Genomic DNA, 26,495 nt, shown 5'->3' on the forward strand with positions numbered 1-26,495 from the left:
CAGCGAACTGCTACGAATAAGAACACAAAGCGAGTTGCTGAACACTGGAAACTCGGCGCGGTTCTCCTCTCCTCGTCGCCCCCTCGCCTATAAACCAAGAGTTGCCGAGACAAAAGTTGCTCCGTGTAATAAGCGAGAAACAGTTTTTTTTGGAAAAAGTGCTGCTCTTGTTTAAACAATTTTGGTTAAATAAGAAATGAATCAAATATTTTTTTTTGATGCAGAACGAAAGTAAATATTTCAAAGTTTAACTTCACGTAAGTTTCATTTTAATCGACGGATTCTTTTATGATGTATGGCTGTGTAAACAAAATATGTATGGGTTTTTACCACATTTTGTCCGAGTGCCACGCCCCCTTTATATATTTCTTCACATTATAATGACATAAACCTTCCTCTTCAGGCAATCTATCTATTAAAAAAACCGTATCAAAATCAGTTGCTTAGTTTTCAAGATTTAAACATTTAAGGGGACATAAGGACAGAAAAAGTGACTTTGTTTTATAATATGTAGTGATTATTGCTTGCACGAACGCGGGCCTAGGAACACTTTATCAAATGAATTATTAGCTTAACAATGACATCGAACGTTCTTCAACTCGAACCATTTGTCAAAAACTGTTTTCATCGAAATGCGCCAATCGTTTCTTAAAAATTCTTTCGATTTTGGAACAGATTGATAAACAAATGGGTATACATGTCTAAAATATGTAGAAGCTGCAATTGCAAGGACAATCGTCTTTTGTTTATAATGATTATCTGAGATATTATATGTTTTTACTATTGAACACCCAAAATAAACGTAATTAGATAAACTTAACTTTTAATTTTTCTTTTTCAAAATACTGCATACTCTTAATTATTACACATTGCCACGCTGTATAATATTTGGGTGCAGCCGAACCTTGTCTTTATTCACATGTTTTATAATAATCTCGATATATTTCTAATGTTTCAATATATACATATGTATGTATGTACAAGTATATTAGGATTGAATGTTATTTTATCTAATTTTCATAGAAGTTTTTTAATAAATGTTACACTGAAACGCTCTTGCACTGAAGTAAGTAACATTCCTTTATATACTAGAATTGGTAAAGGTTAGGGAATGTTACAATTATTTCCTCATAAACAAATCAAGGCAAAAAAACTTAAGTTCAACAATTATTTAAAAAAAAAATCAAATATTAAAAGTTTTTGACATATTTGTGTACTGTTCGAAAAATCAAAAATTTCCACATATATCCGAACTCTCCTTCATACTTATTTTTTTTTGTCAAAATTTATGCAATAACTGTTATTTTCTGTTCCTGTTGAAGATAATTTTAATTTATACTCGTTAAGCCTTACCTTCAGATGGTTGCGGATCTGATATACCCGCTCCGTTAATTACAACGTTGTTGGTTGTATTCGAGTCATCCATTTTGCTTAAAACATTGCCTGAAATTCCTACAATACCGTTTCCAGGTATAGTTGTCAAACTTGTAGATATACTCGTAGGAGTTACCAAGTTATCGTTTCGAAGAGCGCTGACAACGCTCGAAACACTAGAAGAAGAAGCATAAGTATTCCCAAGTGCAGTTTGAATTTGGGATGTTGTAACCACTCGATGTACTGTGTACATCATATGCCCTGAAGAGACTGTAGTAGCCAAGGCTTCCCCACCAGAATCAATTTTGATATCTGAAGAAAAGGCATCGCAATTATTATTGGTCTGATTCGCATAATATTGGGTTTGAGTAGATGCTGCGATTAGCCCTTCCTTACTTTCATTTCTTTCGTCACAATTAAATACTCCTTCGTTACAGTCAAAAAGTCCATTCGACACGCAAATTGATTTTTGATTGAGTTGTACTGAATTTCGAACTGCTTGATTTTGATGTTGAATCTGTTGACCTAGAGGATTAAAATATGGTTGACTTTCTAACGATGATGATAAAATAGATGCAGATCCCAATCGTCCGTTTGTAGCTGTTTTAAATACATCATCTTGGCACATGTAGTCCGTATTACAAGACATTCGAGCTCTATAATTATAGATAATAATAATATTTATTCTATTGCCCTAAAAGTATCATTTTATGCAGAGTATAAGGAGTAGATTTAGAATTTTAAGTAACAGTAAAAACTTAACTATAAACTTATCGTCAACATAATTTTAAGGTGTAAAACCAATCATATAAACTAAAGTCAGCCGGATGTTCGAAAGGCCTGATATTAGTTACATAGGGGGTAACCCAAGTTATTGCTCTCATATTTATCTATTTTAATCACAATGACACACTGTTATAAGTAAAACATGGTTTCTTATATTCATTGCGATAACTCACATATTGGCCGATATATGCGATACAAGGTCAGCCCGAAGTTCGAAAATCTTTATATTGGGTATATTTGACATACAGACATACCATTATTTTACCCACATTTTCGATCAAAAGTCAACTATAGGTACCGCGGTCAAAATATTCAATACCTAGTGACTTGAACAGTTTTATTAGATTTAAAGAATTTTTGATCATAGGGGGGCACACATTAAAGACATCGTTCAAAGTTTTATCTCGTTATATAAATTGCTTCTTGATTTGTGTACTGGAAACTGAACAAATCAAGTGGAATTTTAACTTGTGTTACCTGAGAAGTAGTCGTGGTTGTTGTCCTACATATTTCTTCCATTCTCACACGTACTAAACTTTTTCGAAATAGGTTTGTTAGGTCCCAAGATATGGGATTTCATCAAAAAGTGGGCAGTGCCAAGCCCATAGTTCAATTTTGACACCGGTTAGTATAAAGCTCTCTTATATGATCTCGGAGATAAAATTTAATGTCTCTGGCGTATTTAGTTATTGATTTAGCGGGTCTTTAGTAATTTTTAATTGTACCGTTATACGGCGAGTGAGTGGGGTTTCCGGTTTTATCCATTTTCACATTGTTGGTAGAAGTTCTTATACAATTTGTACTCAGCAAATTGTGTTGTTATGCATAGCTTAATAGTTTAGGAGATACGCACACTTGTTAAAGAGCGGGGCCACACCCTCTTTTTCAAAAAAATTTTCCCTCAAGTGCCCCTTGCTACTGCGATCCTCTGCAACAAATTACAGCTTTATATCCTTATTTAGTGCTTAGTTTTGGCTCTTCATATGTTTGCGGTTAATGGCGATTTGTGGGCGTGGCAGTGGTCTGATCACTTCACCATTCGCTAGAGCTTGGTTAAAACACATTTTTATACTCTTGCAACCAGTTGCCAGAGTAATATATGTAGTTTTGTTCACCTAACAAATGTATCTATAAAATAAGTGATCAAGATGGCGAGAAAAGTTGGAATCCGGTTGACTTGGTTTCCAACCAAGCTGTACCTTGACTAAACATTGGGATATCTGGATGAAACTTGGTATGTTGGTTCCATAATACAAAAAAAAAAATCGAGTTCGTAGATGGTCTGTAGATGTCATTCAATGTGTGATATACACGTATATAACTCAAATTAAGTGATAATCATTGTCTTATAATGGTATGTCTGTATGTCAAAGATGGATTGAGTCCGTTAACTTAATATAAAAATTTTTGACTTTGTACCGCATATATCGATCAACATGTGAGTTATCTCAATAGAAATGAGGGAGTGTATTTTACTCATAATAGTGTATCGTTGATAAATTTAAGCGAAAACTTGACCTAGCCGCTATATAAAAAATATCAGGATTTTCGAGTATCCGGCTGACAGAAACTTGAAGTTATGACACAAAATTTATTCAGGAATCAATATAGCGACTACAGTTGACTTTTTCGTTAAAAAAAAGAAGAAAGTTTGAAGGCTTTTGAAGAAAAAAAATTCAGGAAATCGAGAATATTTCTTTAAAAAATAATAAGATGCAAACACTCGTCATACGTATATAGTCAACGAAACCATTGGTTTTCAGAAAATGCAAAAGAACAACTGACACGATGAGAAGTACGGTGTCACAACGGAGAGGCAACACACTGCCTACCTCCTAACATTACAATCCACCACAAGACATGTTGAATGGGGGAGATACCGCGAGTTGAAGAGGGAAGTGAGACACATTTGCAAACAAAAAAAAAAAGAGGTCGAAATGTGTGAGTACTAAGAGCTCGTCAAGCTGGCGGACAGCCGGGTTCCCCGTTGGATAACGTGTAGCCACAATCCGCATCAAAGCGAAGTTCTTCAAAATATCGCTGATTTGCGCCCACACCCCGACGGAAGGGAAGGACGATGTCAAAATCGTGCTTGGTGATTTTAACGCCAGGGTGGACAAAGAAGGTATCTTTGCTACAACAGTCAGTAAATTCAGCCTCCAGGAGGAAATATCTCTAAATGGGTTAAGGCTGATCGACTTCGTCGGGGTCCAAATTAAAGTTATCCCTAGTACTAGATTCTAGAATAGGAAATTCACCAATATACCAGGCTGCCTCCGGATCGAAAACCCACCATCCCGATCGATCATGTTGTGATAGAAGGACGGCACGTCTCCAGTGCTTTAGACGTACGTACGCTCCGAGGTCCGAAGCCGCTCTGTGCAGCAAAAAACACACTTCAACAAACACAAGGAAGATTCGACGTCGTGAAGCTGCAATCACAGTATACAGCCCAACGATTTTCTACTCGACTTTATTCTCTGCTCTCGTCAACAACTCTGTAAAAATTAACTGTGGGACGGCACTTCGAGCGGCGACCAAAACAATTGATTACGATCGACCACAACACCTGCGCGATATGATAGATCCCGAGAGCTGAAGAGAAAGTGAGACGCATTTGCAGATAAAAGAAAAGAAAAGGCGAAATGTGTGAGCACGAAAAGGTTGAGGCGAAGGTTTCAAGACCGGAGCACACTCCTGTAGAACCCACAGAGGTGATTTAGTAACTGATGGCCAGAGCATACTGAAATAACGGAGGGTATACCTATCCAGCCTGCTGAATTGCGGAAAGTGCACGTGCGGGATGGGATAAATACCGAGAGTTGAAGAGGGAAGCGAGACGCATTTGTAGACAGGAAAAGAAAGGGGCCGAAATGCGTGAGTGCGAAGAGCTTGATAAGCTGGCCGACAGGGGGAGTGCTCGAAAATTCTACGAAAAAATGCGGCGGCTTACAGAAGGTTTCAAGACCGGAGCATTCTCCTGTAGAACCCCCAAAGGTGATCTAGCCACCGATGCCCAGAGCATACTTAGATTATGGAGGGAACACTTCTCCAGACTGCTGAATGGCAGTGAACGCACTACGCCAGGAGATGGCAAACCCGATACCCCAATCGATGACGATGGAGCAGACGTGAAGAAGTTCGAATAGCAATTGCACGCCTGAAGAACAATAAAGCGGCAGGGGCCGACGAACTGATTGGACCTTATCAGTGTGGCTTTAGACCTGGAAAATCAACAACCGACCAGATATTCGCCATGCCCCAAATCTTGGAAAAGACTCGCGAAAAGAGAATTTACCCTCACCATGATTTCAAAGGTTGATAGAACGAAGAGAAGCTGCCTTTATGCAACGATGTCCGAATTTGGTATCTCCGCAAAACTAATACGGCTGTGTAAGCTGATGTTGAGCAACACCAAAAGCTGCGTCAGGATCGCGAAGGACCTCTCCGAGCCGCTCGATACCAAACGAGATTTCAGACAAGGCAACTGTCTCTCACGTCACTGCTGACGACGGCCTTACTCCACGGCGCTCAAAAGCACAGCGTATCAAATCAATGCGTTAATCAGCGCCCTGAGAATGCTAAGCATTTTCAGCACCAATTGACAGTGTGAAATGGGCCTACTAACCACCTTGGTCGGGTTCGAGGCCCATCTAAAACCTGTGCCGTACTTTGGGTCCAGCACTCAGTTGCAATGCAACTGCACATTCAACTGACAAAGTCAGTTCTTCCCGCATTTGGGTTTTTAACCACAATCACCACGATACTACGCTGGACGACAATCAGGTCAAAAGTGGGTGCACCTAACAAAACCTGCATCGCATCCGCTGAGACGGTGCGACATACTCCTTGACATTCGCCAAGTGTGGAGTAAAACACATCCTTTCACTCATGGTCAACCCCAGATATTTGACTTGCGTCACACATCTGATGGCGAGCGACCTTCGACCATAAGAAGAAGATTGACGAATTTCGGGATACCATACTAAACCACATCGAGGACGAGGCATTCGCATCCAGCCCTAGGATAAATGGGCTACTACTTGCAAGTAGTAGTGGCTTATCCACGTAGCCCAGGTGGTGCTCTAGGGGCTCGTCTATATTTGCAATATAAATTAGCGACAATCATCCTACCGAAATCCCCTTCGATAGCTACACATACACCCAGTTGTGAAAAATCCACAACTACGGAATCGTAGCGTGGATTATTCATAACTATTGCTTCGTTAGCTCAAAACTTCGTGAAGACCTTAAAACCCCCAGGAAGACCCCGAACCGCACCGTTGGTGGCGTAGGGCTCCTGGAGTAGAGCAATACCGCGCTCACCCTCAACCATGCAACACACATAGCACATCACGGCATACGAGCCTTGACAGTTAAGTTGGATCAACCCACGCATTAATGTCTGGCGTTTAGTTTAGTTTAGTTTTTAGTGGTATGTCTGTATGTCAAAAATTAGTTGAATCGGACCCTTAGCCCCCTTATACTAAATGTAAAGATTTTCGAACTTCCAGGTGACTTTGTACCGCATATATCGGCCAATAAGTGAGTTTCCCAATGAAAATATAAGAGCGTTTTTTATTCATAACAGTGTATCTTTGTGTCTAAAATATATAAATTTGAGCGAAAACTTGGCCTAGTCCCCATATAACTAATATCAGAATTTTTAAACAATCGGTTGACTTTACTCTAAATGATTGGTCTTAAACCTCAAAGTATTTCCCTGACTTTGATTCTTGTAAGTTGCAAGAGTATAAAATGTTGGGTTGCACTCGAACTTAGTTCTTCCTTACTTGTTTTAAATAACGGTCGTTTACAACAACCTAAGGATTTTTATAAATTTTTTTAAGTTGCAAACTTTAAATTCAGCATGTGGGGTTCTATTTTACCGACCGTGAATGTTAGAAAGCAAAGTCAACGCGAACTGTTCGCAATGTAATCTACCTATAGGTGCAAACTTAAAGTAATGGCCAGTTGAGGCGTTATAGCATTGGCTAATAATTATTTGAATGGTAATGGATGTCGTATTCCTCTCTGATCACGAATGAACTTTGGAATCACTGGTAAAGGGACAACATCACCAATTAGATGACCTTGTAGACAGGTATCTTAAAGATTGGGATGTCTACAAACTCTTGTTCTTAATAGGGTTAGGATCAGCAGTATACAGAGCAACCCAAAAAGCACATGCTATTGCGATATTTATAGCTTCTCTCACGTACTGATCAAAGTTTTGTTGACTGTTTGATATGATCAGACTGAAATTGACGGCAGCGATAGGACTGTTAAATATGTACAAACGTCGAACAAAAGAAAACGATCGAACATGCTGTAGCTTGTAATTATAATATTCGTTCTTTAGAACTTCTCGATAGTTCTAGCTACCCGGCTGAATAAAAAATTCGACATTACGATGTTTCAGTATATGCACACATACAGTGGCTCACACATCGATAACGCATTTACGAGTATGTACATATACGTTGATGGTCGAAATTCGACAAATAGGAAAAACAATTTATTAACAATGGTAATGGTATTTAAATGTTATTGAAGAAGTTAAACAAAATGTAAACAAAATCTAAAGAAAGTTGTAGAAAACAATTTACAAATTAACTTTAAAAAAATGAAAATGTATAATTCAGCGCGTTCCATTTTTAATTGACGTTCATTCTGTAATGAGACCTTGAAAATGTGACTTTGCACAGCATTTAAACTAAACTAATAGCTCTGACAGACGAGCAAAATTAATGCGCCTTAAGCAACGCTGATGCGCATTGAAATTTTTGGTGACAGACGGCCGGCTTGTGCATTTAGACCGCTGATAGTGAAATTTGTGTATTTATTAAAAAAAAGTGAAATAAAAATGAATAAGATAAATTATTAATAGAAATATTTTTGGAAAATCAATATAAATTTAACGGAAAAATTAATTTGTTATTAACTACGTCAAAAGATAATAAAGTGAAATTAAAAGCAATATTTGACTGTAATGCGGAAAAAGTGTGCGAAAAAGTTAAGAATATTGGGAAAAATGTATAGCAAACCGTGCGTTGTTTATTTTCTGCCATCTAAAAATATTAAAATTTGTTTTTGCTACGTAATTTAATTAGCAAATGCTTACCTCTGATGCTGTAAACGCAAAGGAGGCAGCATCCCAAACGACATCTGTCAAAAAATAGCAAAAATCGGCCATTTTTGAGCAATGTTACCTACTCAAATTTGGTAAATTCAGCTAATGCATGAAATTCTTGTGCATTACAAAGTTGCATTAACATGGGTCAAATGCGCAAGTAAATGTAAATTAAGCCCGCTAATGCATAACACCGCTGTTGTCTGTCAGGGCTATAAATCTAAAATGATAAATGATTGCGCATAATATTTTTCGTAAGCACCCTTTCTTCATTAGCCAAATGACATTGTCCAATATCATTACTGACATAAAATTTAAGCCCGTGATGACATGATCTAATAGCAGAAACAGCGAATCCCGCTCCCCACTTCATTAGTTGCCGGCCGTAGCGAACAAAATTGGCTAAAAGCTGAGCCCGTACAGGCAACGTAGAAATCCGCCATTCTCTTTTGTTTTCATTTGAACAATGTTGCCATTACTCAATGCGCATATCTAGTTTTGTACACAACTAACTTTTTAACTATAATTTTTCATAATATTAAAAATAAAAAATGAAATCAAATTATTAAAAATAGTTTATATATTTATAAATAATAGCATTCGGCTCTGATTTTGAATTCTTCTTCTTCTTTACTGACGTGGACACCGCTTACGCGATTATAGCCGAGTCAACAACAGCGCGCCAGTCGTTTCTTCTCTTCGCTACGTGCCAGACCCATTTGCATTGCTTCCTTGTTCAGTCTGGAGAAAGCAGAACTAACAGCGCGGGTGTTGTGGCCGATGATATCAATATCATCAGCATACGCCAGCAGCTGTACACTCTTATAAAAGATTGTACCTGCTCGATTAAGTTCTGCAGCTCGAATAATATTCTGCAGCAGCAGAATGAAGAAGTCGCACGATAGGGAGTCGCCTTGTCTGAAACCTCGTTTGGTATCGAACGGCTCGGAGCGCTCCTTCCCGATTCTGACGGAGCTTTTGGTATTGCTCAACGTCAGTTTACACAGCCGTATTAATTTTGCGGGGATACCAAATTCAGACATCACGGCATAGAGGCAACTCCTTTTCGTGCTGTCGAAAGCAGCTTTGAAATCGACGAATAGGTGGTGCGTGTCAATTCTCCTTTCACGGGTCTTCTCCAAGATTTGGCGCATGGTGAATATCTGGTCGGTTGTTGATTTCCCAGGTCTAAAGCCACACTGATAAGGTCCAATCAGTTCGTTGACGGTTGGCTTTAATCTTTCACACAATACGCTCGACAGAACCTTATATGCGATGTTGAGGAGGCTAATACCAGGGCAGTTGGCGCAGATTGTGGGGTCTCCTTTTTTATGGATTGGGCATAGCACACTTAAATTCCAATCGTTGGGCATACTTTCGTCCGACCATATTTTACAAAGAAGCTGATGCATGCACCTTATCAGCTCTTCGCCGCCGTGTTTGAATAGCTCGGCCGGCAATCCATCGGCCCCTGCCGCTTTGTTGTTCTTCAGGCGGGCAATTGCTATTCGAACTTCTTCATGGTCGGCTAGATCACCTTGGGAGGTTCTACAAGAGTATGCTCCGGTCTTGAAACCTTCTGTAAGCCGCCGCACCTTTTCGTAGAATTTTCGAGCATTACCCCTGTCGGCCAGCTTATCAAGCTCTTCGCACTCACGCATTTCTTTTTCTGTCTACAAATGTGTCTCGCTTCCCTCTTCAACTCTCGATATCTATCCCATCCCGCACGTGTTGTGGTCGATCGTAACGTTGCGAGGTAGGCAGCCTGTTTTCTCTCCGCTGCGACACGGCACTCCTCGTCGTACCAGCTGTTCTTTCCGAAAACCAATAGTTTCGGTTGCAGCTGTACGTAAGGAGTTTGAAATGCCGTCCTACAGTTCCCTTATACCGAGTTGTTGACGAGTGCTCTCAGAGAGCAGGAGTGCAAGCCGAGTAGAAAATCGTTCGGCTGTCTGTTGTGATTGCAGCTTCTCGACGTCGAACCTTCCTTGTGTTTGTTGACGTGCGTTTGTTGCTGCACAGAGGCGGGTGCGAATTTTGGCTGCAACAATATAGTGTTCCGGGTCGATGTTAGGACCTTGGAGTGCACACTAGGGTGGGTCGATTCCGGATTTTTTTCGATTCGGTATTTCTAATAGTGCGGAAAAGTTGCCTTAGTACTTCCTGATTCCAATGCAACTTTTTGTTTTGAGATCGGATTGCATCTTCAACCCGAACCTCGGCCTTGAAATTTCGGAAATTCGCCTAAAATCGTGAAATTGTCTACCTGAAATACGCATCTCATGGCAAAATGTATAAAACAAAAGTTATTTGTCACGTCATTTGCTACCGAAATGGTATATGTGATCATGGCCGTAGGACGAACCGTTCCCGAGATACGAGCGAAAAGGCGGCGCGCCACAGCGCAAGGTCAAAATTGTTGCAGCTCTCAGCTAACCTGTATTGGTCACCCAGAACCCTCCGCGTGGAGGTAGCTGCTCTTCGGGTTCCTCCCAAGCCCAACCCAACCAACCAACTATATGTCAGGCTTGGTTTAGTCTGAATCTGTGTCAAATTTATTGATAAAATCAGATTTTGTACTAAACTTTGGCACTTGTTGCCTAGATTTCAGTGTAGAGCGTATAAAAAGATCACGAGATTGGGGGCCAATAACTTTAGAAGATGCCTCTGTCACCAGTTTGACGATTCTCTCGACTGCCACGGTGTGAGAGGGGAATTCACTAAATTTCCATACCTCTGCAGTGTCTCCCGACAGCCCTTTTATGAGTTCTTCGTTAGAAACTGAACAAAGAAGACGGTCAAGGGCCAACTTTCTGACTTCTACCCGTTCGTCGGTCATCATAATAAGGAGAATGTTTTCTGGAAGAGCAAAGAATCGAATCGACAACCTTGCACAGTTTAGCAGGTAAGTATCTCGACCTTTGAATTGCAGCATAGAGATGGCGATAGCCATCTTTGATTGAACTGTTGAATCTTATTGAGAACCACAAAGTTGAGTAAACTGTAAGTATGTACTTGACCAAAATCTTTATTTCCTTTGTTGGTTTGTCAGTATAAATGTATAATCTCAGAATTCTATTTGCACAGGTGAGCCAGCGAAATTTGCGCATGTTACCTGGATGCATCGACGCTAAATCTGAGGAACATTGACCGGAAATAACAGCTTCTGACATTTTATAGAGATAAGCTTGGTCTGTGCTAAGTTGGGTCGGATTAATAACCTCTGAAGGTAATTGGCAGGATGGAGAACTTTCAAATTTGACAACAGGCAACTTCTCACAATCAGGGAGCAGTTTACCTATGTCGCCAGAGAATGTATTTGGACTCTTTGAGACACCATCTATGTGTTCGAAAAGAGCACGAAATGGAAGTTCGTTGAAATGTAGAAGACAATCAACCCACTGTAATGGCCTACCTATTCTTTCTTCTAGTTTCCGAATGATACCACCTTTCCAACCTGTGTTCGTTTTGGTGCCATCAGCACCGACAACTTCTAGATGTTCCACATCAACTGAATTGTCTTGTAAATGTTGCCATATAGCTTGCGTCTCATCCTCAGCTGACCCGGAAGGAGAAGTGACGTGGCCAAAGTAATAACAACCAGGTTCCGCTATAAGAGAAATATGTTCCTCTTTGACAGTGTCGCGGTAGTACTTTTCACCTTCGCTGACTTGTGTAAGTGTATTGTCTTTGCGGCCGTCAAAATACAGCCCATATACGGAGTCAATACTTTCGGTGTTCTGGAGCTTAACACCAACACTTTTTTTTGCCCGACTAATCTTGCATTTGTCAGTGACAAAGCTAGCTTGATCCTCTGTTATCAAACCTGCTTTTTTGGCATCCAGAAAAGCCGATGAAACAATCAAGGCCGCTGCTCAATCACTTACTCCAAATCTTTGGGCAGCTAAAACAGTGTGTTGTAATACTAGTGTGTTTTGTTTGGTTTTAGAGGATGGAAGAGAAAATTCATCATCACCATCGTTTTTCGAAGAATCAATGTGCGACGCGCCAACATTGTTGTCGTCTGTATGAGAGTCTGGCTGATCTGAATGGTCACGTGTTCTAGCTGATACTTTTCTGGTAAGTGTTGATGTTGAATGACGTTTTGAAAGCTTTTCTTTACGTTCATTTTTCTTTGTAATCTTTTTTGTTTCAGGTAGATCAACACTTCCAATGCGACCAATTCTTGTGGTTCTCTGGTCCAAGGGAAATGGTTGTTCATTGATAGGAACTTTCCTTTCCTTTGGACAAGTGCAAGAAGAAAAATAAATGCATTTACAAGCAGCGATGTCAAATAATTTTCCGGCAGAAGAGACAAAGTCGTCTCTTTTAGAGCTCAAACCTATTGGGTTCCTTAAAAACATTTTTCTTATATTGTACAACTCTGGTGTGTGAAACTATTGGAATAGATGCCTTTTTGAAAGTATTTTCAATCTTTTTTGCAACTATTTCTGTAACCTCTTTATTCCTAGGTTCATAGTTGTTGCCTCGGAGTCGCCCTATACGAAATCTTTCAAACTAATAACACAAAAGAACATCCTGGTAAGTAGGTAACTGGGACTCAGAGAGATTGTACGCATATATGCCAAATACAGGACATTTCTGTCTAAATTTAAATTTAGATACAGACATTTTGAGTTCTGTGTTCTCTTGAGAGGATATAAGTGAAGGAACTCGATGAAAAAATATTTATGTGGAGACCAGTCCGAACGTGTCGTATGGCGCAGGGAAATGAATGTAAGTGATAGAACTCGGCGAAATCACCGACAAGAGTGAAAGAACTCGATGAAAAAATATTTGTGTGGAGACCTATCCGAACGTGTCCTTTGGCGTAGGTGAATGAATGTGAGTGATAGCACTCGGCAAAATCAACGTCAAGAAGTGTGGCCGCAAACCGATTTTCACCTTGGGCTGTGGCGCGCCGCATTTTCGCTCGTATCTCGGGAACGATTCGTCCTACGGCCTTGATCACATACCATTTCGGTAGCAAATGACGTGACAAATAACTTTTGTTTTATACATTTTGCCATGAGATGCGTATTTCAGGTAGACAATTTCACGATTTTAGGCGAATTTCCAAAATTTCAAGGCCGGAGTTGGGGTTGAAGATGCAATCCGATCTCAAAACAAAAAGTTGCATTGGAATCAGGAAGTACTAAGGCAACTTTTCCGCACTATTAGAAATACCGAATCGAAAAAAGTCCGGAATCGACCCACCCTAGTGCACACACACTTCTAAAACACAGGAGACGTATCTTCCGTCTATCACAATATGATCGATCTGGTTGGTGGTTTTTCGATCCGGAGACAGTCAGGTAGCTTGATGTACCTGCTTATGCTGGAATCTGTTACTACAGATAACCAAATTTTGGGGCCCCGGCGAAGTCGATCAGCCTCAACGCGTTTGGGAATGTTTCCTCGTGGAGGTTGAACTTACCGACCGTAGTGCCAAAGATACCTTCTTTTCCCACCCTGGCGTTGAAGTCGCCAAGCACGATTTTGACATCGTGGCGGGGCATCTCTCATAAGTGCGCTCCAAGCACTCATAAAAAGCATCTTTGAAGAATCTCGCTTTGATGCGGATTGTGGCTAGACGTTCATTCTCTGGAGTAAGTGATAGTACTCGGCGACGGAGTCTCTCTCCTACCACGAATCCAACACCAAACTTGCGCTTCTTTATATGGCCACTCTAGTAAATGTCACAAGGACCTACTCGTCTCTGTCCTTGTCCCGTCCATCGCATTTCTTGGACGGCGGTGATGTCAGCCTTTATTTTCACGAGGACATCAACCAGCTGGGCAGCGGCACCTTTCCAATTAAGGGACCGGACATTCCAGGTGCATGCCCTCAAATCATAGTCTTTAATTCGTTTGCCATGGTCGTCATCAAACGGGGGGTCACACATACGAGGCTTGATGTTCCTTTTCATTGGTAAGATTTTTTTCGGTACGGGTCCTAGCGCACAACCCTGCGGAGGGGATGTTTCGCCTTCTCACTTTAACTCGCCTTCAAACGGATGTTCTTAGGCTACCCAGAGGATACTTGGTCAAAGACCGGAAGTCGTGAGCTGCTTGAGTCATATGTAAAAGAATCGTTTCTGGCCACTCCCAAGTGAATGGCGATCAGAGAACTTTCGTCACTTGCGTGAACTTCTACATATGACTCCATCCTCCCTTTTGAATTAGTTTAAGAAAATTTCAAACATACTGAAGGCAATTTTTATAATTACTACAGTAAATCGAGACTGGTAAGCCTTCGCTATGGGAGAACAATCAGCTGACTCGTTTCCACAGGAAAAAACCATATCGTGGGAAATTCCACAGTCTCGTACGGTAAAGCGGGCGGTAGAAGCAGTGTTGGCTAATCATTTACATTGCGTTCTCATAAACTAGGTCATATCAGCTGATTCTGGTTTCGGGTTTACGTTGTTCGCTGTTTCAGCTATTACTCTACTGCCTGTAATGTAAAGTTGTCCATGCGAAAAAACATATCTATCCAATAATATTCCAACTTTGTCAAATGTTTGTTCTTAAAAACTGCTGTAGCATAGCAAATGCGGTGATGACTGGAATCTGTGTTCTTTGAGAATTAAAAAACATTACGGTAACATGTCAAGTGTAAACGTGGAATTTAAATACGTTTTCCGCCAGCAACTCCAGTGAGCACTTCACAACAGGAAAAATCTATTATTATTGTGCATTGCAATGAATCCCATTCACTAATGCTTGTAAAATATGTATATAATTGTTGCCGCCGCAAACTTATTGTTTTCGAGATATTTGCATTTAAAGTTGAAAATTTTGCAAATTTTATGTTGCAGTTTATCGATTTCTAGTAATTATTTATTTCATATTATGCACTTTTTATGCACTTATACTTCATTACATTGTTTCTACATATTTATTGTTTTAGTATTTATTTAGTACATTGCTTAAAATAAGCATTTTCCATGCACAATAACAAAAGTATTCCGTGTTGACAGATAATAGGTGTTGCCATAATTACACATTTATCAAACGAATGCAAACACTTTCCGCAATTGGAGAAATTCGAGTAGCCTAACTGACGTAAAATAACTATCAAAGAACACGTACTTGTTCTTGCCCCATTCCTCTTCTGTGAGAGATAAAACTGCTCTCTCCCCGAGACCATATCCTTCGTATTTCTCTTCGACAGCTTCATCCTTTCCTTGGTATACAGAGAGCTTTTTGATATAACCCCATTGATCCGCCAAGCACCATAATTTAAAACCACGCTTAATTGGCTTCATAGGGCAATATTGTTTTATGGCACTTCTACCCTTGAAAAGAATCATGGATTCGTCAACTGACAGCTCCTTCATTCCATGGTATACCTGCTGAAAACGTTGATTTAGAGCTTCAATCATAGGGCGAATTTTGAATAGCCGATCCTTATTGTTTTCCGGAATTTTAGAACTATCAATTACATGCGAAAAACGTAAAATCAAATCAAATCTGTTTCGGGACATGGCTTTTGATACTACGGGGACTGCCAGATCTTCACTGATGCTCCAATAATGACGATAACTTGGCAGCTGATGGTAGCCCATACAAAAGTTTGTGCCGATAAATGCCAATAGTTCACTTTTTTGTAGATTCAAAGTTTTATTTTTTTGTACCGCATATAAATTTGAATGAAATATGATTCCTTCCATAATGGCTTCCATATAAGATACGAAAAAATGTGTTGGCGTTTCCATATCCTCAAAAACCCCAGTTACTGGTCCCTCTACTGAGTCAAATTGTGAAACCACGGTGGGTTTCTCAACTTTTTTCCATTTTCGCAACGGTTCTTCAAAAACTGTGCTTCGGAAATTTTCCAGCAAACTATTTGTCTCTTCATTTTCTTCTTCCTGAATTTGATTTAGAACTTCAATCAAAAACTAATCTTCATCGTTCGGTGAAGTCATCACCTCTTCATCTTCATCTTCATCCTCACTCTCAATATCCGTATCTTGTGCATTATCAATTGGAATTTCTTCCAAAATGGAAACAATTTGATTTTCTGTCAAAAATCTGCCGTGAACTCCAGCCATTATATTATATTATCTGTATAAACCTGTATATAAGGAAATCAGTGTTGTGTGTAAAAAACAAGGGCCAACAGAGCCCGACGGTACTTACAAGTCTCCTTCAGAAAATCAAATATCACTGGTAAACAAAAAAAGTTTTGCGTCTTCAATAAAAAATGCCAAATTAACAAAACTTTAAGTTTCTCTTTATTTCTTGGAGAAATTTTAAGAATTTTGCAATATATAAGTAAAATAATACAACACTTTTTTTTACGACCGCACTACGGGAAACACTAACTTGTAATGAGCATAGAGAGCGAAAAATTCAAGAATATTACAAAAAGTACTGTTTGTATGTGTGATTTATTTTGTACTTTAAAGTACCGTTGGTCTGCTTGCAGCAAGAAGTTCAGCGATTCTGTTTAAAACAGAAAAATTCGAAGTGGTACTGGAGAGTACCGTCAGACAACAAGGGGTTAAGCAAATAACTGAATAATTACTAAAAAATAAATATGTAGAAACAATGTAATGAAGTATAAGTGCATAAAAAGTGCATAATATGAAATAAATAATTACTAGAAATCGATAAACTGCAAGATAAGATTTGCAAAACTTTCAACTTAAAATGCAAATATCTCGAAAACTATAAGTTTGCGGCGGCAAGAATTATATATTTTCTTAATCTGGAGCATCAGCTCTATCCAACCATACCACTTTTAAACCTGAAATCGTGGGATGGTATACTAAAGCCGACCCTAGTTATTTACTAGTAAAAAACCAGCATCACAATAGTATAAGTAGCACTAATTTATGTAAACGAACCTAAACAAACAATGGTATTATATCTAAACAAACTATCAACTAGTAATACGTATCCTAGTAGTTAGTTAGAAGTAAGAACGCTGTGATAAGTTATTCTTAAGAGTATAAGTAAGGAGTACACATTTCGGTTCAGCTCAAAATATATTCTTTTGACTCATTTTTAAGTAATGTAAAAATTAACTCGCGCGAAACATATTCTTTACCGAATGTGAATTTTCGTAATAAAGTTGAACGATTTGTAAATATTTTCTTAATCTGGAGCATCAGCCCTATTCAACCATATCACTTTTAACCCTGAAATCGTGGGATGGTATACTAAAGTTTCAGCAATAACTATTTGGATTGTTATTGTTTGTTGTACTGATAGCGCATTTCTATTGTTCCAAGATAAGGTTATTTTGATGATTTTTCTTTAATGTTGTTCGTTTACTGAAACATAAGGCTATTTTAATGCTTGTTTGTTGTAGTGATAGTGCATTTCAATTGTTCTAACTCAGTGTTGTCTTGATGCATTCTGTTTACTGAAACAAAAAGTTGTTTTGAGTTTGTTTATTCCTTAACTCGCGCTTCGCTGAATTTTTGGTCAACATAATCGGTCTATTGAGCGTACTATCATCCATTTTTAGACCTAGCATTCATTATTGGATAATATTCAACCGAATAGATCATGTCCAGCACTCAGTAAAGAAAATATAGCAACTGCAGCGAAGAGTGTACACCATGACTGTGGAGAGTCGGTTCGGTTCCCAGCAACTCGGACTGACGTATGGAACGACATGTTGCATTTTAAGTCGATATTTTACATTGAAAGGATACAAATACAACTTGTGCTACTCGACCTTCAAAATTTCATTTTGCAAATGGTTGCAAAATATAATTGTCACATTAATGTCGAGGTGTATATTTACATACGTTAAAATATTAAATATATAAAGGGTGACTACTTTTTTAGAGAAAAAATACAGAATCTTCAAATTTAATCGGGAATGCTTATTATCCGTCTAAGGAACATTATCGTTTCGACTGGTAACGAGCGAATGTTTTGCCCCAAGGCCTGAATCGAAGCGGGATTGTCCGCATAGACTTCAGACTATACATCCCCACCGGAAAAACCTAACGGTGTGATATCACATGATTTTGATAGCCAACCGATCGGCCCAAAAAGTTATCTGCTCACCGAAGTGTTCTCTCCATAACTCCATTAATTGATGTGATGTGGTGCCGTCTTTTTGAAACCAAATGTCGCCGAGATCACGAGCTTCAATTTCAGGCATCAAATAGTAACAAACCACACAAAACCATTTCTTTATGAAATGGCAGCTCTTGAATCTCTTTAGGTTCTCTTCGTCTCAAATGCGGCAATTTTACTTGTTTACATACCCATTTTCATCGCTTAACAAAATGTGGCTCGATAACGTCGGGTCTTCTTGGAACTTTTCAAGAGCCCATAAAGCGAGCGACTTTAGTTCAATACTCGTAAATACGACTTACTGCGAACGCCATCGAATCGACTTTTCACGGTCTTCGTATACACTCTCTCCCCACAGCGCGCTGGACGTGGTCTATTCGGTCGAATATTATCCAATAAATCCGCCATTCTCTTTTGTTTTTATTTGAACAATGTTGCCATTACTCAATGCGCATATCTAGTTTTGTAGACAACTAACTTTTTAACTATAATTTTTCATAATATTAAAAATAAAGAATGAAATCAAATTATTAAAAATAGTTTATATATTTATAAATAATAGCATTCGGCTCTGATTTTTAATTCTTCTTCTTCTTTACTGACGTGGACACCGCTTACCCGATTATAGCCGAGTCAACAACAGCGCGCCACTCGTTTCTTCTCTTGGCTACGTGCCAGACCCATTTGCATTGCTTCCTTGTTCAGTCTGGAGAAAGCAGAACTAACAGCGCGGGTGTTGTGGCCGATGATATCAATATCATCAGCATACGCCAGCAGCTGTACACTCTTATAAAAGATTGTACCTGCTCGATTAAGTTCTGCAGCTCGAATAATATTCTGCAGCAGCAGAATGAAGAAGTCGCACGATAGGGAGTCGCCTTGTCTGAAACCTCGTTTGGTATCGAACGGCTCGGAGCGCTCCTTCCCGATTCTGACGGAGCTTTTGGTATTGCTCAACGTCAGTTTACACAGCCGTATTAATTTTGCGGGGATACCAAATTCAGACATCGCGGCATAGAGGCAGCTCCTTTTCGTGCTGTCGAAAGCAGCTTTGAAATCGACGAATAGGTGGTGCGTGTCGATTCTCCTTTCACGGGTCTTTTCCAAGATTTGGCGCATGGTGAATATCTGGTCGGTTGTTGATTTTCCAGGTCTAAAGCCACACTGATAAGGTCCAATCAGTTCGTTGACGGTTGGCTTTAATCTTTCACACAATACGCTCGACAGAACCTTATATGCGATGTTGAGGAGGCTAATACCAGGGCAGTTGGCGCAGATTGTGGGGTCTCCTTTTTTATGGATTGGGCATAGCACACTTAAATTCCAATCGTTGGGCATGCTCTCATCCGACCATATTTTGCAAAGAAGCTGATGCATGCACCTTATCAGCTCTTCGCCGCCGTGTTTGAATAGCTCGGCCGGCATTCCATCGGCCCCCGCCGCTTTGTTGTTCTTCAGGCGGGCAATTGCTATTCGAACTTCTTCATGGTCGGGCAATGGAACGTCTGCTCCATCGTCATCGATTGGGGTATCGGGTTCGTCTTCTTCTGGTGTTGTGCGTTCACTGCCATTCAGCAGGCTGGAGAAGTGTTCCCTCCATAATTTAAGTATGCTCTGGGCATCGGTGGCTAGATCACCTTGGGAGGTTCTACAAGAGTATGCTCCGGTCTTGAAACCTTCTGTAAGCCGCCGCATTTTTTCGTAGAATTTTCGAGCACTCCCCCTGTCGGCCAGCTTATCAAGCTCTTCGCACTCACGCATTTCGGCCTCTTTCTTTTCCTGTCTACAAATGCGTCTCGCTTCCCTCTTCAACTCTCGGTATCTATCCCATCCCGCAAGTGTTGTGGTCGATCGTAACGTTGCGAGGTAGGCAGCCTGTTTTCTCTCCGCTGCGACACGGCACTCCTCGTCGTACCAGCTGTTCTTTTGCACTTTCCGAAAACCAATGGTTTCGGTTGCAGCTGTACGTTAGGAGTTTGAAATGCCATCCCGCAGTTCCTAATGCAGAGTTGTTCAAAAGTGCTCTCAGAGAGCAAGAGTGCAAGTCGAGTGGAAAATCGTTCGGCTGTCTGTTGTGATTGCAGCTTCACGACGTCGAACCTTCATTGTGTTTGTTGACGTGCGTTTTTTGCTGCACAGAGGCGGTTGAGAATCTTGGATGCATCAGGATAGTGGTTCGAGTCGATGTTAGGACCTCGGAGCGTACGCACGTCTAGAACACTGGAGACGTGTCTTCCGTCTATCACAACATGATTGATCTGGTTGGTGGCTTTTCCATCCGGAGACAGCCAGATAGCTTACCGTATTTCCTTGTGCTGGAATATAGTACCATAGATAACCATATTTCGGGCCCCGGTGAAGTCGATCAGTCTTAACCCATTTGGGGATGTTTCGTCGTAGAAGCTGAATTTATCGACCGTCGTGCCAAAGGTACTTTCATTGCCACCCTGCCGTTAAAGTCGCCAAGCACGATTTTGACATCGTGGCGGGGGCAGCTCTCATAGGCGCGCTCCAAGCGCTCATAAAAGGCACCTTTGGTCACATCGTCCTTCTTTTCCGTCGGGGCGTGGGCGCAAATCAACGATATGTTGAAAACTGTAGTAAGTGGCACAAAGGCCTACTCGTTTGAGTCCTTGTCCCGTCCATCGCATTTCTTGGACGGCGGTGATGTCAGCCTTTATTTTCACGAGGACATCAACCAGCTGAGCAGCGGCAACTTCCCAAACAAGGGACCGGACATTCCAGGTGCATGCCCTCCTTTCGTAATCCTTATTTCGTTTGCCATGGTCGTCATCAAAAGAGGGTCTCCCATTCGAGGCTGATTGTTAATTTTCATTGGGGGTCTCAAACCCAGCGCACAATTCTGTGCAGGGGATGTTTCGCCTTCTCACTTTAGTGCGCCTTCAAACGGATATTCTTAGGCTACCCAGAGGATACTTTGTCAAAGACCGGAAGTCGTAAACTGCTTGAGCCGTATGTAAAATAATCGTTTTTGGCCAATTTCAAGTGAATGGCGATCAGAAAACTTTCCTCACTTGCGTAAACTTCTACACATGACTCCATCCTCATTTAGGGGTTTCACATAGTTTCATTAGAATAAAGAATCAAGTGCAATATAAAGTTGTGTTATATTGGAAGTAAGTGTGGCTGTAGTCCGATTTCTCCCATTTTCGCACTATGATATAGGAATATGAGAAAATAAATAAATTTTGTCGAAATCGGTCGGTCGGCACCGTTATATAGGGAGTGAACAGGGTTGTCATCCGATTTCATCCATTTTCATATTGTCATTAGGAGTTCTTACAATAGCTTTAGTAGTTTAGAAGTTATATACATTAAACTTATTATATTGTTACGAATTTACTCCTTGCTAGTTTCACTTTACTAGGTTCGTATCTCTGGATTGACAAATAAAACCGTTTACTGTTTAATTCAATTCAACAACTCTTTATTTTACAACTCGTCTACACTATAACAGTTTACTCTTAGCACTGATTGATTACGTTGGCGCTGCCACGGCTTATATAGTCACGCACTTCTCGCTGATGCCGACGTGTCCTTCTAGAATATTGCGTGTGGAAATTACCAGAACATAATGCTATACGGCGGCAGACAGCCGCGGCGCCAGACTCAGCAATTGTTGAAGTAGACAAGCAGACAGTGCGGCGCCAGATGTCTATTATTTCGACAAGCAGACAGCCGCGGCGCCAGATGTCTACAACAAGACAAATGCTATCCCATATACCTACAGCTATTGTTCATAATAAGGGATGCATATAGCAATACAAATACAACTTAATACTACTTTTTGTAACACTGCCCTCCACTAGAGCCTAATCGTCCCGATTAGGCACAAATCCTCTTGAACCAAATGGGGCGAGCCTCTCCAAATGTACTACTTTCATTTTACATCGTGCTTTTCCATTTCTTTGTATGCGGTATACTACGTCATTAAGTCGTTTCATCACCATATAGGGTCCTTCCCAGACTGTCTGCAGTTACGGGGACAAGCCTTTCTTTCGAAGTGGATTGTACAACAGGACCAGATCACCTTCTTCAAAACCTTTTGAATTTGCCGCTTGATCGAACCGGTCCTTCATCTTGTTGCTTATCAGATGCGTATGCTGTCTTACCATTAGATGCAACTTATTCATTTCTTCCTTTAAGGCAGAACAATAATCTCCATCATTTCTTACAGCTGTAGGATTCGTTCCAAACTTAAGATCAGCAGGGAGTCGCAGATCAGATCCGAAAATAATCTTTGCTGGCGTGTAACCAGTTGTCTCGTGCTTCGCTGAACGATACGCCGGCAGGAACATCTGGATGCACTTGTCCCAATTCCGTTGATATTTATCAACGATTTTCCGCATATGTTCTTCGAGCGTTCGGTTGAATCTCTCTACTATTCCATCTGATTGTGGATGTAACGCTGTTGTCCGTGTCTTGTGGATGCCCAATAATGTACAGACTTCTTGGAAAATAGAAGATTCGAAATTCCTACCTTGATCTGAGTGTAATTCCACGGGCACTTCGAACCTTGTTATCCAATTTTCTACAAACGCTTCGGCTACTGTCTTCACTTCCTGGTTTGGTAAGGCATATACTTCTGGCCATTTACTGAAATAGTCCAAGACAACCAGTAGATATTTGTTTCCGGCCATACTGGTTGGGAACGGACCTGCAACATCCATTGCGACTCGTTCAAATGGTGATCCCACGTTGTACTGTTGCAGCCTACCGCGACTTTTGGCTTTAGGACCTTTAGCTGCCATGCACTCTACGCAATTACTTATCCATTCTGCTATGGAATCTCGACAACCGATCCAGTAGAACCGTTGTTTAATCTTCTCTATAGTTTTTGTAATTCCAAGGTGCCCTCCACTAGGTCCATTGTGATATTCTTTCAACACTTTCGGGATCATGGACTTCGGTACTATGATCAGCAGACGAGACTGTTTGCCATCTTCACTTTCCCAGGTACGATGAAGGTATCCATTAACGAGGTTTATGCTGTTCCATTGGGCCCAATATGCTTTTGCAGTTGGACTCTCGCTACTTATTTGTTCCTTTGGTGGTCGTACCCTATTTTCTTTGGCCATTACCTGCTTTGCAAGATCAGGGTCCTCCAGTTGATTGATTCTGATGCGGTGAGGAGTCCAATCATCTTCAGGTTCTATATTCAGTAATCGCACGTCGATTATACCTTCTTTTCCTTCTGATTTGGAGCAATGTTTACATTCCAGTGGACAAGGGCGACGTGATAATGCATCCGCATTTTTGTGGTGAATCCCCTTTCGATGTTCCGTTTCGAAGTCGTAATTCTGTAATCTTTCGATACATCGTGCAATTTGGCCTTCCGGATTCTTAAACTGTAATAACCATTTTAATGCTGCATGATCAGTCCTCAGCAAGAATCGTTGTCCATACAAATACTTGTGGAAATGTTTTACACATTCCACCACAGCTAGTAGTTCTTTTCGCGTCACACAGTAGCTTTTCTCTGGTTTCCCGAGCACTCTGCTGTAATACCCAATTACTCTTTCTTGTCCGTCGATGAGCTGAGACAGGACACCTCCAATTCCATAAGCGCTCGCATCTGTATCCAGGATGAATTTCTTTCCAGGTATTGGATAAGCCAACATCGGCGCCGTACAAAGTAGTTCTTTAAGCTGCTCAAACGCGTTTTCTTGTTCCAACTGCCATACAAACGGGCGATTCTTCTTTGTTAAATCATGTAAAATTCTAGCCACGTTCACAAATCCAGGTACAAAACGCCGGTAATACGTGCATAAGCCAAGGAAGCTGCGGAGTTCATGTATGTTGGTGGGTCGAGGCCAATCTTTGTCTGCTTTTATTTTTCCTTCCTCGGTGTGAATCCCCTCAGTTGACACTTTATGTCCGAGATATGTGACCTGCTTCTTCCATAATGAATACTTTTTGGGATTCAAGCGTAATCCGGCTGATGCTATTCGCTGAAAGACTTCCTCTAGATTTTTCAGAGGATCATCGAAACTTTTTCCCATGATGATAATGTCATCAAGATACACTAAACATGTCTTCCAGTTGAGTCCTTTTAACACATGTTCCATCAGTCGCTCGAACGTTGCAGGCGCATTACATAACCCAAATGGCATCACAGAGAATTCCCATAACCCGTCGCCCATACTGAAAGCGGTCTTTTCACGGTCACATTCATCAATCTCGACTTGCCAATATCCACTTTGTAGATCTAATGTAGAAAACCATTTCGCTCCAGACAAGGTGTCTAATGTATCGTCGATTCTTGGTAGAGGATAACTGTCTTTCTTTGTGACATCATTCAACTTCCTATAATCTACGCAGAAACGGGTGCTACTATCTTTCTTTTTAACTAAGACGATAGGTGAGCTCCATGGACTTATTGAAGGTTCGATTACACCGTTTTTGTGCATGTCTTCAATAATTTTGTTAGCATCCTCACGTTTTGCTAATGGAACCCTACGCGGAGCTTGTCGGATTGGTTTAGCGTCTCCAGTATTTATGCGATGTTTGACAATGCCGGTTCTTCCTGTGTTGTTTCCTTCGTTTGCAAATATGGATGCGTATTTTTCTAATAGTTTTTCTGCTTTTAATTTTTCATTTCCATGCAGTTTGTTCAGCAAATTGTTTAGGAGTGTAGGACTTATCTGCTGTGGCTCAATAGTAGGTTTCTGTTGTGACCGTTCGCATCGTGCTATTGCACTTATATTCTGGCACTGTCCAATTACCGCTCCTTTCTTCAGACTTATAGACGTGTTGAATTCATTCACTACTCTGACCGGAATGGTGGCGTCTTCTCTAGTTTTCACAAGCGTTCTTCCTACCAATATGGGTGTATCTATTTTTGTTGGTTCCACAATCCACAATTCTTCAGTCCCACCTCCTCCATTCACTTTAGCCCACACAATCACCTCAGATTTTGGTGGAATACTCTGATTATCATCAACAATCACCCTCTTACTTTCAACGTTGGTCACATATCCGGTGTTCTGGCAAAACAGCATTTGCTTGTTTAAATCCAAAGTAACCCCGTGATCAATCATGAAATCTACTCCCATTATAATTTCATCCGTGATTTCTGCTACGATGAAGGTGTGATTAACTTCCAGGGTACCAATCATCACTTCACAAAACACTTTTCCCGCGACAGCTGCTTCCTCCCCGGTGGCCGTTCGAAGCTTGCAACCGACTAATGGTTCAACCGTTCCTCTTACCACATCCGGTCGGATAATTGAATGTGTGGCACCAGTATCCAAAGTAAGCGTTGACAGTCGTCCATTTACGATACGGTTGATAGTAAGATTGTTGTCATGGCGGCCTATTTGTGATATCGAGATGGCGGGGCAAATAGTTGTGGGAACCAGCTCACGCCCCTTTGAACTGTTCCGTTTTAGTTTAACGACTTGTGAGATGTGGATGCTCCGTTTGCTGTGCCAGACGATTTTCTGTTTGCACTGCATTTTCTGTTATTTGTGATATATTTTCAGCTATTATTTGCTTCAAAGCCACTAACAGCATATTCATGTCTGCACTTGATAATGTTCGTTGTTCTTCTACTTTTTCTTCTACCTTTGTAGAAGTTTCTGGCCCATCAAATTCGAACTCGTCCACATTAATTCCATCCGCTTCCATTGCTTTACGTAATCGTGCCTGCAGATCCGCCTTTTGCCCGCTTATCGGCAAATTACGCTCCTCCAGTTCCTTTTTTAATTGCTGAATTCTCAATTCTCCGAATTTAACCATCTTGAATTTGGATTATTTGACAATCCCACTTCTGACACCAATTGTTGCGAATTTACTCCTTGCTAGTTTCACTTTACTAGGTTCGTATCTTTGGATTGACAAATAAAACCGTTTACTGTTTAATTCAATTCAACAACTCTTTATTTTACAACTCGTCTACACTATAACAGTTTACTCTTAGCACTGATTGATTACGTTGGCGCTGCCACGGCTTATATTGCCACGCACTTCTCGCTGATGCCGACGTGTCCTTCTAGAATATTGCGTCTGGAAATTACCAGAACATAATGCTTTACGGCGGCAGACAGCCGCGGCGCCAGACTCAGCAATTGTTGAAGTAGACAAGCAGACAGTGCGGCGCCAGATGTCTATTATTTCGACAAGCAGACAGCCGCGGC

At 40.6% G+C, this 26,495-nt stretch overlaps 1 protein-coding gene across 14 annotated transcripts in view; it reads right to left on the bottom strand.

Annotated features, from left to right (window-relative positions):
- The window catches only part of LOC115065890 (LINE-1 retrotransposable element ORF2 protein), a 247,603-nt gene that overhangs the window by 115,928 nt on the left and 105,180 nt on the right, over nucleotides 1–26,495 (bottom strand). For 13 of the 14 annotated variants that reach the window (XM_049450141.1, XM_049450140.1, XM_049450138.1 and 10 more), the window contains one exon: nucleotides 1,354–2,030. In XM_049450141.1, coding sequence (XP_049306098.1) covers nucleotides 1,354–2,030 — 677 coding nt within the window. The remainder of the gene's footprint in view (nucleotides 1–1,353; nucleotides 2,031–26,495) is intronic. The other variant, XM_049450147.1, reaches the window with a different exon arrangement.

The sequence above is a fragment of the Bactrocera dorsalis genome, chromosome 2 (assembly GCF_023373825.1).
Source record: "Bactrocera dorsalis isolate Fly_Bdor chromosome 2, ASM2337382v1, whole genome shotgun sequence".
Taxonomy (NCBI): Eukaryota; Metazoa; Arthropoda; class Insecta; order Diptera; family Tephritidae; genus Bactrocera; species Bactrocera dorsalis.